This window comes from Felis catus, chromosome D1 (genome assembly GCF_018350175.1).
Source record: "Felis catus isolate Fca126 chromosome D1, F.catus_Fca126_mat1.0, whole genome shotgun sequence".
In the NCBI taxonomy this organism is placed as follows: Eukaryota; Metazoa; Chordata; class Mammalia; order Carnivora; family Felidae; genus Felis; species Felis catus.
This window is the reverse complement of record NC_058377.1, coordinates 7,046,677-7,062,723: the sequence shown is the minus strand read 5'-3', so window position 1 is coordinate 7,062,723 and position 16,047 is coordinate 7,046,677. Positions and strand designations below refer to the sequence as shown.

The window sequence follows — 16,047 nt, the reverse complement described above, 5'->3', positions numbered from 1 at the left end:
GGTAACCTGTATACAATGCTAGGCACATTGCCTAGACCATTCAGCTGCTGCTGCTGCTGCTAATAAAAACTAATTATGATACTACTCACATACAGCTCAAATAAAAGGGATCTATAGAGCAGTAATAGTGTTCAGTCTTCTCTGTGTTTGGTACCTACCGTTGCCTAGCATGACTTTTTTCTTTTTAACATTAGAGACAGAGAGAGAGACAGAGAGAGAGAAAATGCATATGAATCCCAAGCAGGCTCCATGCTCAGCGAAGAGCCTGATGTGGGGCTTGATCCCATGACCCTGGGATCGTGACCTGAGCCAAAATCAAGAGTCGAGCTCAACCAACTGAGCCGCCCCTAGGAGTGACTTTTTTAGCCATTTTGTCGCTGGAAAAAATACCCTTGCAGAGTTCAAATTGAGTGTAAACAAACGCTCTGTATTTTCTCTTAGTCATATAACTTGTACCTCTGTGTAGGGGAAACATCCTTAACATGTTGGACGAGTAGTGTTGGTCTTGACGCTGAGGATTCGGGCAGACGTATGACCAAAGGAAGTTATATTCAGGGTCTCTAGTGGGCGTTAATCCCTCCCATCTTTGAGAGGTTCATTTTCGCCTGAGCCCTCAGTCCAAGTATTTTTCACTTATGTACGAATTTGCATTATAAAAGGCATATGATCCAGGGGGCCAAAAGGAATGTATTCTGGTCTAGAGAGAGGAAATCTAGAGTTTGGGTGTTAAAAATGGTTGAGAGACACTGATGCCAGCCATTCTCTTAATCAGATGCATGTAGTCCACACGAGTGATTAGTTTCTGGTTATATTACCTCCAAATGGGATCTTACTGTAGTTTTGTTTTGCCTCTAGTATTTGTTTACTTCTGAATTTTATATTAGTGTGTTAAATTATATCCAATGATCTACATCCTAAGTTATCACAGGATTGTTTCTCTGTTACTCATAAATCTCTGTGTATATTCCATTACACATAGAACTGAAAATCACAAGTCAGTGAAATTGGGGCAGGGCTCCTACAAGACATAATGACTTAGATCTTGAGGAAGAAACTAGCAGGAATAAAAATACTGGATTGTGAGGAATATAGAAATCAGGAGAACCTGGGGTTTGGAATTGGACAGACCTGTGATGGAGAAGTAAAAAAGCTGGAGCTTTGGAAAAGTTAGAGATTGGTCTTGGGCATTCAAGGGAAATGAAACCTAATGGCGAACACCAAATGGAAAGAGAAAACTTGGGGGGAAGAGGCACCCAAGCAGCAAGGACTGGGGAGCAGAGTGAGCTGACCACAGTGGCTGAATGGAAAGTGCTGGCCTTGTTCAGGGACGGGTGCAGAAGGAGTTACAGACGGAGTCCTCAGCGAAGAGATGGTGTGACAGAGGAAATGCAAATGGTGTTTTGGCAAAAGAAGGTGAAGCTGTGGGAGGGGGTGATCCCCCAAGGTCAGGGAGACAAATTAAGCTTGAATGTAGGGTAGTGATGGATTTGGAGAAATCAAGATAGGGGGCGCCTGGGTGGCTCGGTCAGTTAAGCGTCTGACTCCCGCTCGGGTCATGATCTCGTGGTGAGTTCGAGCCCTGCGTCGGGCTCTGTGCTGACAGCTCAGAGCCTGGAGCCTGCTTTGGATTCTGTGTCCCCCTCTCTCTCTGCCCTTACCCCACACTCGTTCTCTCCCTCTCTCTCTCTCAAAAATAAGTAAAAATTTAAAAAATTAAAATATATCAAGATAAACAGTTGCTGTAAAGAAAGGAAAACATCATTAGCTCTACATCCTCCTCCTAAACCCTATAAAACCAGCAATGGTGTTTCAAAAAAAAGCCAACCATTTATAAGGTCATACTTTGTAGCGCCTTTGATTCAGAGAGCACCGTTAATCAGTGCCTTATGTCTGTCCGGGAGGTTCTGCCATTCTGCATGAACGCTATGGATAGAAATACTTTTTGTTTTCATCTAAGTGCAAGTTCACAAATCTTAAGGTCCACTACAAGCTTCAGGTAGCCAGCTCTTGACAGACCTGAGGACGGTGTTAAATCTAAAATTCCAGCCACTGGGGCCATGAAGACCACACTCCCAATTCAAGAGAGGTCGGTTTCTTCAGTTTTCCAGGAACCTCCCTAAGATTTTTGTGGTGCTGTGTAAGTTTGTAGGAGTGTTTGGCAGACAGACGCTCAATAATTGCTTGCAGACTCATACTAAAAACCATTAGCGTAGGTACAGAGAAGTTTGTGATCACTTGCAAATGACAGAAACAATGAAACACTGTACGTTGAGAAAGCAGTGTTAGAAAAATTGATGTGTGGTCCTCAGACTTTACGTTTTGGGAAATTTTTGCGGAGACACGTGCGTGTTCTGGCTAGGGAAGGTCCACAAATAATCTTGCATTTTCTGTTTTAAAATTAGCAGGCCAAAATATACAGTTCACCTCTGGAAAATCAACCGGTTGACAGCGTCTTTGTCCCCGGGCGAGCAGGCATGAGGGAGGGAAGTGGTATGCCTCCCTGGGATGCTTCACTGCTGGAAAACGAGTTTTTCCAAGGTAAGTCTATGCATTGAACTGCCTTGGGACGCCCTGCGCTAAAGCAAATGGTGATCACAGTTTGTATTAAAATGCTCGAAACATATCATACCCTGTACTTTATTTTTGAAATCCTTTTATTTACCTTATCTGAAGAGGAGGCCGTTATGCTATTTATTGTATTGTTTTATGTTTATTTATTTTCGAGAGACAGAGCGAGAGTAGGGAAGGAGCAGAGAGAGCGAGGGAGACAGAGAATCCCAAGCAGGCCGTGTGCTGACAGGACAGAGCCCATTGTGGGGCTCAGTCTCACAAACCGTGAGATCATGACCTGAGCCAAAATCAAGAGTGGGATGCTCAACCAACGGAGCCTCCCAGGTGTACCTGTTATCTGCTATTAACACAAATATTAAAGAATCTTATATTTGAATATAATCTGAACAAATATGCCCAGACCAAGGCTGATAAATCTGTGGAGTGAGAGTAATGTTTAATATTAACCTCAGGTAAAAGGAAATGCCTTTTTAGGAAATATGTCTATAAAGTACCGTTCCTAACAGACTTTTATTGTTCCCAATCAGTACCTAAAGGCACAGTGATGAAATCTAACTGTTGTTGAACAATTAGTCTTGTAGAACAGATGACAATAAAGACTGAAACAGATTCCAAAAGTAACTACATGCACATGAATGTTATTATTATATAAGCATAGCTCCTTTTTTAAAAATGTTTTTAATGTTTATTATTTGAGAAAGAGAGAGAGACGGAGAGAGCGTGAGCAGGGGAGGGGCAGAGAGAGAGGGAGACATAGAATCTGAAGCAGGCTCCAGTCTCTGAGCCATCAGCACAGAGCCCAATGCGGGGCTTGAACTCATGAACCATGAGAGCATGACCTGAGCCAAGGTCAGACGCTTCACAGACTGAACCACCCAGGTGCCCCAAGCATGGCTTCTCTTTGCATAAGTTATTCGGTATCAAAAATAAGGCTAGGCATCTAAAAGTGAACTCTGAAGTCATTCACCAGCTTCACCCCGAGGAACTAAATCTGATTTGCAAAGGCAAGGCACTGTAGTTGGGACAGGTGGGGTGGTCAGTGAGGGATGTCCAGCTAGGGGGTCAGCCTTTCAGTAAGATGGTTCCTGGCAGAGAACTTGCTTCAGAGAAAAGAAGCCCAGAGGAAAATCTCTGTTCCAAAACACAGCTTTTGCTAGTACAGGAGAGCTACTGTTTACAAAATGAAAAAAAATGATTTGTCTTCTCTGAAAATAAAGAGGAAACACAGATTTTTTTTTTTTTTTTTTTTTTTTTTACCTCAAGAGTAATGAATAAAACAGCATTACTTGGGATTATAAGTGGCTTTGAACAATTTAGAAGCTTTCTCTGGGGATGTTAAGAGGTGTTATATCTGGGGAGGATTCCAGGTGATTTCACCTCTTTTGTTATACTTTCCTCTATTTTCTGTTATTACCATATATATGTTGCCCTTGTAGACAGCAAAAGACTTTAAGAGAAAAAAAAACTATGAACAGCTTGAAACAGAGAACAGAAATCAGAGACATTTTATTACAATTTGTTTTAAAGACGGATTTTTACTCATTACATAGTTTTGTTTTCTTTTTGCCTCACCTTACAGTTTGGCACTGTTTGATTTTTTTTTTTTTTAATATTTTTTTTCAACGTTTATTTATTTTTGGGACAGAGAGAGACAGAGCATGAACGGGGGAGGGGCAGAGAGAGAGGGAGACACAGAATCGGAAACAGGCTCCAGGCTCTGAGCCATCAGCCCAGAGCCCGACGCGGGGCTCGAACTCACGGACCGCGAGATCGTGACCTGGCTGAAGTCGGACGCTTAACCGACTGCGCCACCCAGGCGCCCCGGCACTGTTTGATTTTTGTGTGTGTAGATATATGGAATTATTTCAGAGACTGGAGATAATTTTCTTTCTTCATTTTTTTATTTCAGGATGATTCCCTGAAGAATTCCTTAGTTATAGATATTTAATGCTCAAGATTAGTTCTTCTGCTGGCTGTGCATACTTAAATAGCACCAGCTTACAAATAAAATAGGGTGGGGAAAATCCAGAACATCAAAACTCTCTTCAGTACCTGCCTTAACCTAGTTGACATGTCCGCAGATACATCCCACATATGTTCACAAATACTGACTCTGTCGCTGAAGAGTTAAAAATCAGAATTTTTAGGGGCGCCTGGGTGGCGCAGTCGGTTAAGCGTCCGACTTCAGCCAGGTCACGATCTCGCGGTCCGGGAGTTCGAGCCCCGCGTCAGGCTCTGGGCTGATGGCTCAGAGCCTGGAGCCTGTTTCCGATTCTGTGTCTCCCTCTCTCTCTGCCCCTCCCCCGTTCATGCTCTGTCTCTCTCTGTCCTAAAAATAAATAAACGTTGAAAAAAAATATTAAAAAAAAAAATCAGAATTTTTAAATGATTATTTATTTACTCTTGAGGCGGGGAGGGACAGAGAGAGACACACACAGAATCCAAAGCAGGCTCCAGTCTCTGAGCTGTCAGCACAGAGCCTAATGGGGGGATTGAACTCAGGAGCCGTGAGATCATGACCTGAGCCGAAGTTAGATGCTTAACCGACTGAGCCACCCAGGTGCCCCCAAATCAAATTTTTTAATGACAAATAATTTTAAATAACCAAGGAGAGAATGTATCATTTTATGTAACAGAGGAAGAAAGGTATGACTTCTCCAGCAGCTTAAATAATCCCATAATTTATTTCTCAGACAACTTTTGATTCTCATTAATGAACATTTCTTCAATAAACACATAATCTATGTGTTTGTATTTATTGGAACATGAATGTGGTAAAGTATATCCACTATAGGATGGCCCTTAGGGAATCTTGAGACCTTAAAAGATTATGGTTCTATTTAAATTCTGAGAGGTTTTTATTGAGGAAAAGAGGTCAAATATGATTAAATAAACACGATTCAAAGACACAGAGCCTGTGGTCCTTGTAAGCATGATCTCTGGGGCTCGGATTGCCCTAGGTCCTCTGTATTATGAAGAGGTCACTGAACTCTGACATGGACACCGCCCTCTGACCTTGCCATTGAGAGAAACAGGAGCAAACATTGCTTAACGGCAGCGACTTCAAATCCTTGTAACATTATGAGCTTATAGTGAAATCATCTTTATAGTTCACTAAAAGAAAGAATGAAAAGCGAGCTTTTAGGGGCGCCTGGGTGGCGCAGTCAGTTAAGCGTCTGACTTCAGCCAGGTCACCATCTCGCGGTCCGGGAGTTCGAGCCCCGCGTCAGGCTCTGGGCTGATGGCTCAGAGCCTGGAGCCTGTTTCCGAATCTGTGTCTCCCTCTGTCTCTGCACCTCCCCCGTTCATGCTCTGTCTCTCTCTGTCCCAAAAATAAATAAACGTTGAAAAAAAAAAAAGATTTAAAAAAAAAAAAGAAAAAAAAAAAAAAGAAAAAAAAAAAAAAGAAAAGCGAGCTTTTATGGCACAGGCGCTGCATTGTGCAGACCCAGGAGACTGCCTGGATCCACTCACTGGCTGTGTGTCCCCAACAACTGAATCTGTTCATGCCTCAGTTTCCTCATTTATAAGACAAGCACAGTAATAGTACCAATCTTATAAGGTTATGTGAGGATTTAATGAGGTAATAAATTAAGTGTTTAGAACTGGGCCTGACACATAGAAAGTACAATATTATAGGGGTGATAATGGGTCTTAGTTTTTCCAGGAAAAAAACAATCGACCATGAGCATATCATTTAACAATATTGTATAGAACTCTAAATTTTATATGTTGCTCAAATCCATCCAAATAAGAATGTTTATAAATTTTTAAAATTTTTATTTGTTTATGTATTTATTTAGAGAGCTAGAGCATGAGTGGGGGGGAGGGGCAGAGAGAAGGGAGACACAGAATTGGAAGCAGGGTCCAGGCTCTGAGCTGTCAGCACAGTGCCCGACGCGGGGCTGGAACTCACGAACTGTGAGATCATGACTTCAGCCAAAGTCGGACGCTTAACCGACTGAGCCACCCGGGTGCTCCTATAAATTTTATAAAGTGTGTTTATAAATTACATGCTTAAGCTTTTGGTAGTAGTGCCATTTGCTTAACAGTACAACTAAGAAATCACACATTATTTATAGACTCTCATTTTTATTGCAATCCTCTGAGGTAAGCATGGTGGGAAATAGCTACCCTAGTGACACAAAAGATGAGCTAAAAAGTAAAAACACCACAATTAAAATGTTGTGGTTAGAAAACAAAAATGTAGCTTGATGTTCTTAAGGCATCGTGGAAGGTTAGTTTTGAAAAAGTATGATTTGAAAAAGCGTGAAAAAAGAAACTTCTACTACAACCTTGTAAAAGTCACAGTCTCTTAAAAACATAATCTAAATGAATGTCACCACATTTATATAAAGAGTCGCCTGGGTGGCTCAGTCGGGTGAGCGTTCAATTTTGGCTTGGGTCATGATCTCATGGTTCGTGGGTTCGAGCCCCGCGTCGGGCTCTGTGCTGACAGCTCGCGGCCTGGAGCCTGCTTCAGATTCGGTGTCTTCCTCTCTCTCTCTGCCTCTCCCCTACTCATGCTCTCTCTGTCTCTCAAAAATAAACATTAAAAACATTTTTTTAAAATAATAAATGATTTTATTTCTTGAAGAAGGACCTCAAAAACTCATTATTAGACTGTAAAATCTCATACAAAAAAAAAAACCAAACCTGACTCATATTCTTCTTTCAGTTTTAGACGACTTGGATAATAAACTGGCTCAGGAACAATGTCCAAGCTCAGGGAATACCACAGCACCTCTCAACTATGGATCAAGAGCACAGTGCAGTCATTTTTACTCCAGGGGGAACACGCATGGAAATATCACGGGAAGGTACCAAAACCACCATAATGGAGCTTCTAATATGTCTATCTATGACATCCTAAGACCAGGAACCCCTAGGGAAGGTTTTAAAACCTTTTCTCCTAGAACAAAAACAATTTATGATATGTACAGGACAAGGGAGCCCAGACTCTCAAAAGAAGATTATGTGCAAAAGAATAGTTTCGGTAGTACTTCTCTGTGTTTCGACAGCAGGCAGCCATCAACTTCACCGGCTACGATATATTTCACAACAAGAAGCTTACATTTTCCAACAATAACTCAGAACAAGAGTGGGTTTATACCACCAAGACACCAGCAGAGCCCAAAGAGAACTCCTTTATCATCCATTATATGGAATCGATCAGATTCTTCCGGAGGTAGGCAGAGCCAGGAAGAATTCCTGGGGGCACCTTCACCGATGGAGATTGACTCTGCTGACCAGTATGTGTATCCCAGGTGTTTTGAGGAGAATAGGAGATACGAATTTTACCGTTCACAGAGTGTTTACCAAGGTGTTCATTTAGACGCCTGCATGGATAATGCAATGAGTCCTGACCCATTTGAGAACTCAGAAAATATGCCATTCTACCATCAAGAACACCCATTTGCTAGATCTTTCTCTAGCAATACCTTTGGACGAAACAGGGAACAGAGATTTAAACAAAGTCCTCTTTGGGGCCAACACGAAGAACATCCTTTCTGGTCTGACTTCCCTCAAAGTAGGCATCCATTCACTTCTCACAGAGACTCCGAAATGATATCCATGGAAGTATCAGCTGGTCACAGCCATAGCATTCGTTCTCAACACTGGGGATCATTTTCTCCTGGTTACAAAACAAATATTTTCAGAGATGATGAAGAGCCACACCTCTGGCAGTTTGACTCTCAGACAACCACGCTGGAGAGCACGGAGGTGTCGCGAGGCAATGAGAGCCAGGCGGCTCATTTCAGCGTGCCACACGTTTGCCCTGGGACCGGCCCCGGCTATCACAGCACATCTGGAAGGTCAGTATGCCAACAGGGCGGTCCTCCTACAGAAGTACACCTGGACAGAGAACCTTACTCGTTTGGAAATACTCAGACGACTCTAGCATCCTCATTCAACACCTCCTTCCCCCCGATTCCCGATGACAGAGGGAACCCTCAGAGGCCCAGCTTTCAGAATCCCACAGTTGCTGTGCACAAAATTAAGCCCGCCTCTCTGCCAATAAAAAGCTCTACAGAAGTCACTGTGACCAAGAGCGATTCGGTCGATTCTCCACCTCTTACCGAAAGCCCACCCAGTATCTTGGTCACACAAGTGACTAAGGAGAAAGTCTTGAAGGAATCTCTTCGGGAAGAAGACATACAACTACACAAGATGGACCGGACACACATGACAAGTGAAGTCCCCCAACCGGTCTCACAGACAGTAACCTCTAACCATGCTTCTGATGTTCAAAATCCCCTCTCCCAGGACTCAGCCAAGGGCAAAGGGTTTGCTTTTAATGCATCTACCACAGTAAGTTCAAAGAGGTCACCTGGAGTCATTTCCAGGAAAGAGAGCCCCCAAATTCATATATCACACAGAGAACGTTCCAATGAACTTAAAAAAGATAAGAATCACACGGGGGACAGAAAACTTGGCTCAGCAACTTCCCTTGCTTTCATTCAGGAACGCACAACAGCGTCTTGGCCCGGCCCAGATCAAGGTTGTCACCAGGAAGTAAGAGCAAGTACTGAAGCTATTTCAGGCATTATTAAAAATAACCACTGGAGCTCTGAACCTGCTGATGGTCAAAAGGCACAGTCTGCAGAAAAGCCTGCTATTTCAGATACCAAGGAAGAACAAGGTACCACAAGTCCTTCCACCAACTGTAGCAAACCAGCTGCTCGTCGTAAGATCCCACGCGATTCTTCGGATCTGTCATCGGGTATACTACCTGGCTCCTCACCATCGAATAATTCTTTCCTTGACACTCCGGCGATTCCTTCAACAACAGTGTTCTCCAGGAAAAGTCCTTCGGGCAAGGATCCATCTCCGGGAGAAAGAGCACAAAAGGACAATGATAGCAAGGACCAAAGTGATCAGTTTGCCCTGAGCCCCTCAGAAAACCCAAAGCATAACGATGAGTGTGTACTTGTACACAATGAGGCCGTTGATGTTGCCAACTGGCGTTCTCACTCTCCTTTCAAGGATGGGAAAGGAAAAGGAAAAGTAAGGCGACGCGTAGCCTCTCTGGAGAAGTTAAGCAAAATGGAAAGGAGAACAGCACCCACCAGTGATAACAGTAGCTCCGTGGAGATGAATCAAAGCAATTCCAAGCCTCCTGAAGTTCACACGACTTCCTGCACCTCACCAACAAAATCAGCCAGATTTCTCATCAATAACAGGAAGTCGGAAAGTAAGATAATGGCTTCTCCGTGTAGGAATGAACCACTTCCATTCCAAGTCAAAAATAATGTGGAACACCCAGCAGGGAAGTATACGTTGAACAAATTCGGTCCCAGTTCTTCTGAGTCAGAAAGCAAATGTTCCAAAGCAGTGTCAGACTCGGTCCCAGTAGCACCTGAAGCCACAGAGAAGGTGACAAGCCTGAAAAACAGTGGGTTTGCTTCTGTTAGAAAAGGACCACTTCCGTTCCTCATCAAGAGGGCCGTGTCGTGTCCGTCAGGGGTACCAGATGCCTCAGATGGGAGAGACAAAAGAGAAGAATGCTTGGTCTCAAACACAGATGCTTCTGCTGTAACACTAAAACCTTGGGAGGCGATCATTAGCCCTCTGGAAAATAATTCACCCGTTAGCGATTTGTCTTCGCCAAAAAGACACCACCAAAAGGAATACTTTCCAGAATGCACTGAAAAGGATGGCAAAATTGCTGCCTCCGGGACAGGCCTATTTTCCCTTTCAAACGAAGACCCTCTGCCTTTCTCTTCAGACGCGTCAAGAAAAGAAAGTGGGAAAACGTTACGTAAATTTAAGACCACTAGTACGTTTTCTGTTTCTGGCGATGAAGATAATGTAAAATGTCTTGAGGTGGTTTCAGTATATTACACTCTACCAAGGAAATACAGCAAAAAATTCTCTAACATTCTTGAAAAGTATACACGGTATATCGATTCACTTACGGAATCAACTAAAGTGGAGACTGAAACCTTTCCCAATGCTTTTGAAAAAGAAAAGCTAAATTATTCTACCCAAGAGCAGTCAGGAACACCTTCATCTGAAGGTCTAAAGATGCTGGTCACCTCTGCTCAGGAGAAGACCCAATGTCTTTCTCGCACCAGTGAAAATATGACCATTTCACAATTACCAAGCATTTGGCCCTCAGAACCAACATTACAGGAAGTGGATTCTACTGAGGCACGTGTTTCTCTTCATAAAGGAGAATCTAAAACTGGAGAGGTTTCCCCAGATAACTTCGCTAAAACACCCCTAGGTGATTCAGAGAGCAGAAAAGAGAGAGGGAAAAGATCACAAAGCGAAACTCTGCCTCCTTCATCAATGCTTCAGGAAAAAAAAGGTACAGAAGAGAAAGCTGAAAACTGTCAGCAATCCAGTAAGTCGGGCAACAGTGGTCCTTCTAATCTCCCAGCCCATTCAGAAGAGAATGTTGGAAGTTCCCAAAATGGAAGAAGTTCCGGGGAATGTGTAGGTACTAGGATAGCCATCACAGCTCCTGGAACTGGAGAAGGCCTTCCGAGAGAGATCGCGGACGGTAGTTCCAGTGGATTGCAGCCTAGTCAAGTAAGAGGGGAAATTGGAACAGATTTCCAAAAAGAGACTCGTAAACCACTTTCTGACTTGGAAAGCCAAGTCTTTGCTCTTACTCCAGCTTTGCATAAACTACAGCTTTTTGAAGGGACTTGTTCAGGTGAGCCAGATTTAGACAGTTTGCAGTCTGAACCCAGAGAGCTACCTCCAAGGAGTCAGGAGATAAGCATGACAGAGAACAGCAGGGCTGAAGATGAAATGCTAAAGTTGGCATGGGATCAACCTTCATTTCCTGGAGGAAGCAGTAAACAGAAAACCAGCTTGGATGACCCAGAAAAAGGGAAAAACAGATCCGTAGTTAAACACAGATTGGCAGCCATGCCCAAAGCAAGCAGAAAATTCCCAGCTAAAGATTTAAGCCCCAGAAGACACGTAGCTACTATCTTCCCCCAAAGTGGGAACAGTTCTGGCTTTGGCAGCTTATCTCTTGGCACGGCCGAGTGCAACCTGCCGTCCCCTGAGCCTACTCCAAAGTCCATAGAGTCCAGAAATGAAAGCAGGTTGAGTCGTGATATAACGGATGTGGAAAAGTCAGAGAACTCTCTCCAGGTGACTGTAATACCCAGTAGAGAAGCTTCTACACACTTAAGCAGTCCGAAGTCTAACAGCATTTCACAGCTACAGCAGAATGGGTCTAAAAATATCTCAGAATCATCACCAAAGTATGAGAAGTCTAAAGATGTAACAGCAGCTCAGACTTTGGAAAGAGAGTCAAGAACTTTGGCCCAACCCACATTCCCCAACCTCGGGGAAGCAGACTTCTCTGACCATCAGAGAAGAATAAACCCTCCTTTTCCTTTGGAGCCTACAGAGAAATCTAGAGTAAGCATTCCATTGGCCAGTTATCAGCAACAACAAAGAAGTGCTTCATCTCTGGAGTGGGGACCTGAACTGCACCCCTATCGTTCAAACAGTTTAAAAAGCATCAATGTGCACGGTGATCTGGTACGCAAAAGTCATCCTCCAAAGGTCAGGGGGCGCCATTTTTCTGAGAGCACTTCTATTGACGATGCCCTGAGTGAACTGACCCTCGGGGATGAATTCTCTGGCAACAGCGGATACAGTCGAAGATTCAGATCCTTTTCTGAGCTTTCCTCCTGTGATGGAAATGAAAACCGGACTTTGGGTGGCGGCAGAACAAAAATGGGGCCCAAGTTTGCAACATCTATATCTAGACCTATTGACTATGGAATTTTTGGGAAAGAACAACAGTTGGCTTTCTTGGAGAATGTAAAGAGGTCACTCACACAAGGAAGATTATGGAAACCAAGTTTTCTTAAGAACCCCGGCTTCCTGAAAGATGATGTAATTAACCATCCTCAGCCAACAGAGCTACCAAGCTCAGATTCTCCTAGCGGCCAGATGCCGGAAGATGCCTTATCTCCAGGCACACCACTTTGTATCTATGAAAAGACTCCAGTAGACTCAGATTGTGACACGGACACAACCACGGATGACGAATACTATCTGGATGAAAATGACAAAGAGTCAGAACTGTGAGGCTTCTTCAGTAACATGCATATAACCTTTCCACCAAAAGTTTGTAATGGAAATCAGGTGTACATGTGTATGCCCTTGAGAAGGACACATATAAAAAAGATCTAGTGTGGGCAGCACCTGCTCTGAAACTACCCAGATTCTCTTTTTTTCCCCCCACTCTATAATATATAAACATATATAAGCATTATATGCTTCCTAAATTCTAGAACAAATGAATTCTTGTTTTGGGGGGGTTCTCTGCCATTTTCTACGTCTATATATGTGTATATATATATATATATATATATATATATATATATATTCTTAGCCTTTCTCCCCTCCCTCCACTGCATCCCTAATTCACTATCCAATTTTGGCTTTCTGCTTTACTCTCTCCCTAACTTTTTTTTTACACCTTTCACTGTCATTTACAACCCTAGTGTCCCAGGCGTACACAAAACTTATTAATTACCCAGAACAACCAGAAAATTCTGTATGGCCTCTTCCAATCCATGCCCTATATTCAGGACATTAAAAAAAAATGTAGGGATGATGACAATGGAGTAAATAATATCATCCTGTTTGACTCATCAGCATTTAGAAGGATTAGGGTTTTTTTTTCTTTCTTTCTTTCAAACAAAGATAAGGAAATTTTCACAAGGGCATGGTGTTATATCCATAGTGAAGCCAGGAAGCAGATGTTTGATGTATTTGTTGAGGTTACAGAAGAGGAACTGAATCCCTTTCAAACCAAAAAATATGAGTATTCCTGGCAATACCTTTGAAGACATTGGTACGGTCTGGGTGACTTGTTGAGGACTGAATTAAAAAAAAAATTTTTTTTTAACGTTTATTTATTTTTGAGAGAGAGAGTGTAAGCGGGGGAGGGGCAGAGAGAGAGAGACAAAGAATCTGAAGCAGGCTCCAGGCTCTGAGCTGTCAGCCCAGAGCCCGATGCAGGGCTCCACCTTAGGAACCATGAGATCACTGCCTGAGCCGAAGTTGGACGCTTAACCCACTGAGCCACCCAGGCATCCCTAAGGGCTGAATTTTAATCTAGTCGATGAGACTCAGACTAGGCAACATGCTGGTGCAGAAGGTGGCTTGGCCACAGACCGTGCTTAGGAAGGGAGCCTGACTGGGCCTGCAGGTACGTGGACGTCTGTCATGAGACTGGCTTATCCTCACTGCAGCTTTCTCCTCAGCTGGTTTTTCTCATTTCTCCAGGACAATCCATTTCTCTATTTTTATTTGCAGGATAGAACACTTTTTTTTTTTTTCTGTGCATGTTCTTGTCATGAATATCCAGCGGGAGCACTGGCCAAGCCCCTCAAATGCTGCTGAGTCAGATCAGACGCCCTGGGATTCAGTCGTCTTTGCAGGATCATTTACCAAACCCATGGGGAATGATAAGGCAGAGCTTCTAAGGGCTGGTCGCTAGGATTCTCTCAATAATTTATCTAGGCTAAATACGTCTCATACTCACTGATAACTTGATTTCTAACTCTGTAGTTGCCAGGCAGAACTTCTGGAACTTTCTCTCCTAACAGGATCAACACCAGTAGATGGCAGTGAAGATAATTGACTAGAACTACAGAAAGCAATGCCATCCGGGATTTTCATACTATGAGGGTCAATGGGAGTGGTTTTCATTTTGATTGGTTTATATTTGCTTCCTGGCCTAACTTTATTCTCCATTGTTCTCACCTAGTCTGTTTCATCCATGTAAATTAAGGATAATGGTAGTGCTGGTGAAGCAAACCGAGATCTGGAACTGATAGAAATGCAAGAAAGAGCTATATTATTATTATCCTCGTAACCATTGCTTTGCCTGGAAGCAAAATGCCACAGCTAGTTTACATCATTTCCAGGACTCTCAAAACCAGTAAACATGTGGTAACTAACATGAAAGCTATTCCCTGAGTCTGTAAATTGTTTTAAAGTTCAGTCTCCCACCAATACCAAGCTCAAAGACACTAATCGTAGCATTTTAAATCAACTGTTCCGAATATTTGAATTTGTATGGTAAAGAGCAAATAACATTCCATCCCTTTTTTTTATGTTTGTAAATTCTGCCTTTCCCCTTTTTGTATTTATCTGATTATTTAAGTGAAATTTTCATAAACCATGACTTAAGTTTTCCATGTAGTTTTTAAGATATTCAGAGTTAATATTTTAATATTAAGCTTCTCAGTTTTTGAAAAATGATCGGCTTGCAAGCTCTATTTCAGTAAATACTCTGAGTTTACATGTATGTTACAAAAGGTGAAATGAAGTTACCTTATTTTTCACTGAGTTTAGGCTATAGCAACCGTCAGTTAAGGTGAGGATGAACAGCTACCCCGAGGTCCTACTTCCCTGCACTAGAATCTACTATTTGAATTCGAAGGTAATTAATCGATGACCACCATTGCACTATTTGCCTGTTGGTCTGGCTCAAGAATCAAGAAATCCGAAAATTCACACAAATAGCACCTTCTGTAGTTTTATACTTTTATAAAAACACTTCGTTAAAGAAGTACAGCCAATTTCTATGTATTTTAACATACAGACTGCTGCTTTTTAATATTCATTTTTGGTATAGCTATAGTAATTTATAATCGTCATTTTTATACCCCTGACTTGTTTTCTCAAGGATACAATCATTATTAAAATAAACATTCACGTAAATGGAGTAAATCATGAGGGAATCTGTTCTAAGAAGTACCTTTAAATTATTAACTTGTTTAGATAATGTACTTCAACTGTACCCTGTAAAGTTTATTTAAAATAGGGCTTCGTGAGGTTGTTTCCGTTTTTAGAGACCTCCTTCTAAATAATTTACCCCTTTACGTTGTAAATACAATGATGCTTATCAAACTCCCAACTGCTACTAACAAGGTTTTGACTGATAGAAAGTGAATAAAAGCAACTTTGCATAGAAGGTAAATGGGTGCCTGTACTAAAATTGAGAAACTCGCACCTCCATAAGAGCACTATTCTGTGTGGAATGCTAGAAGGTTGAAGTGGACTTATTGCTAAGTTTATTGTTAACGGTAGTGATAATGCTTTAGAATATCCCGTTTAAATGTACGGGGTAAATATGTAAATATGTTACTTTCCAAGCAAGTTTGTGAATGTATTACCACATAGGGGCTCTCTGCGATTGACACACCTGTGTTTCTGAAGCAGGCAAGCCTTAAGCACTTTTATTAAAATGTTAAAATGTCAAAGAATCCTTTTATGTACCTGTTCTCAGTCGTTTTCTCTAGACATGAAAAGTGTTCACAAGACAAGGTGCAAATTTAAAACAATGCCTGTGTTGAAATAAATGATATAAACAGATGCACCGTTTGACTTGTTTTTTGTTTTTTTTTATTCCTAGCCTCAAATGATTATTTTTAAGTGTGAAAGTTTCAGGAAAAATTCTAAAAATATGGCAGGGGTAGATGG

At 42.2% G+C, this 16,047-nt stretch overlaps 1 protein-coding gene across 7 annotated transcripts in view; it reads left to right on the top strand.

Annotated features, from left to right (window-relative positions):
* Positions 1 to 15,939, top strand: part of EXPH5 (exophilin 5) — an 83,127-nt gene extending 67,188 nt beyond the window's left edge. For 5 of the 7 annotated variants that reach the window (XM_019811254.2, XM_019811252.3, XM_019811255.3 and 2 more), the window contains 2 exons: positions 2,403 to 2,538; positions 7,250 to 15,939. In XM_019811254.2, coding sequence (XP_019666813.2) covers positions 2,403 to 2,538; positions 7,250 to 12,636 — 5,523 coding nt within the window. In that variant the 3' untranslated portion in view covers positions 12,637 to 15,939. The remainder of the gene's footprint in view (positions 1 to 2,402; positions 2,539 to 7,249) is intronic. The other 2 variants (XM_019811253.3, XM_045038258.1) reach the window with 1 other exon arrangement.
* Positions 15,940 to 16,047: the final 108 nt, after the last annotated feature.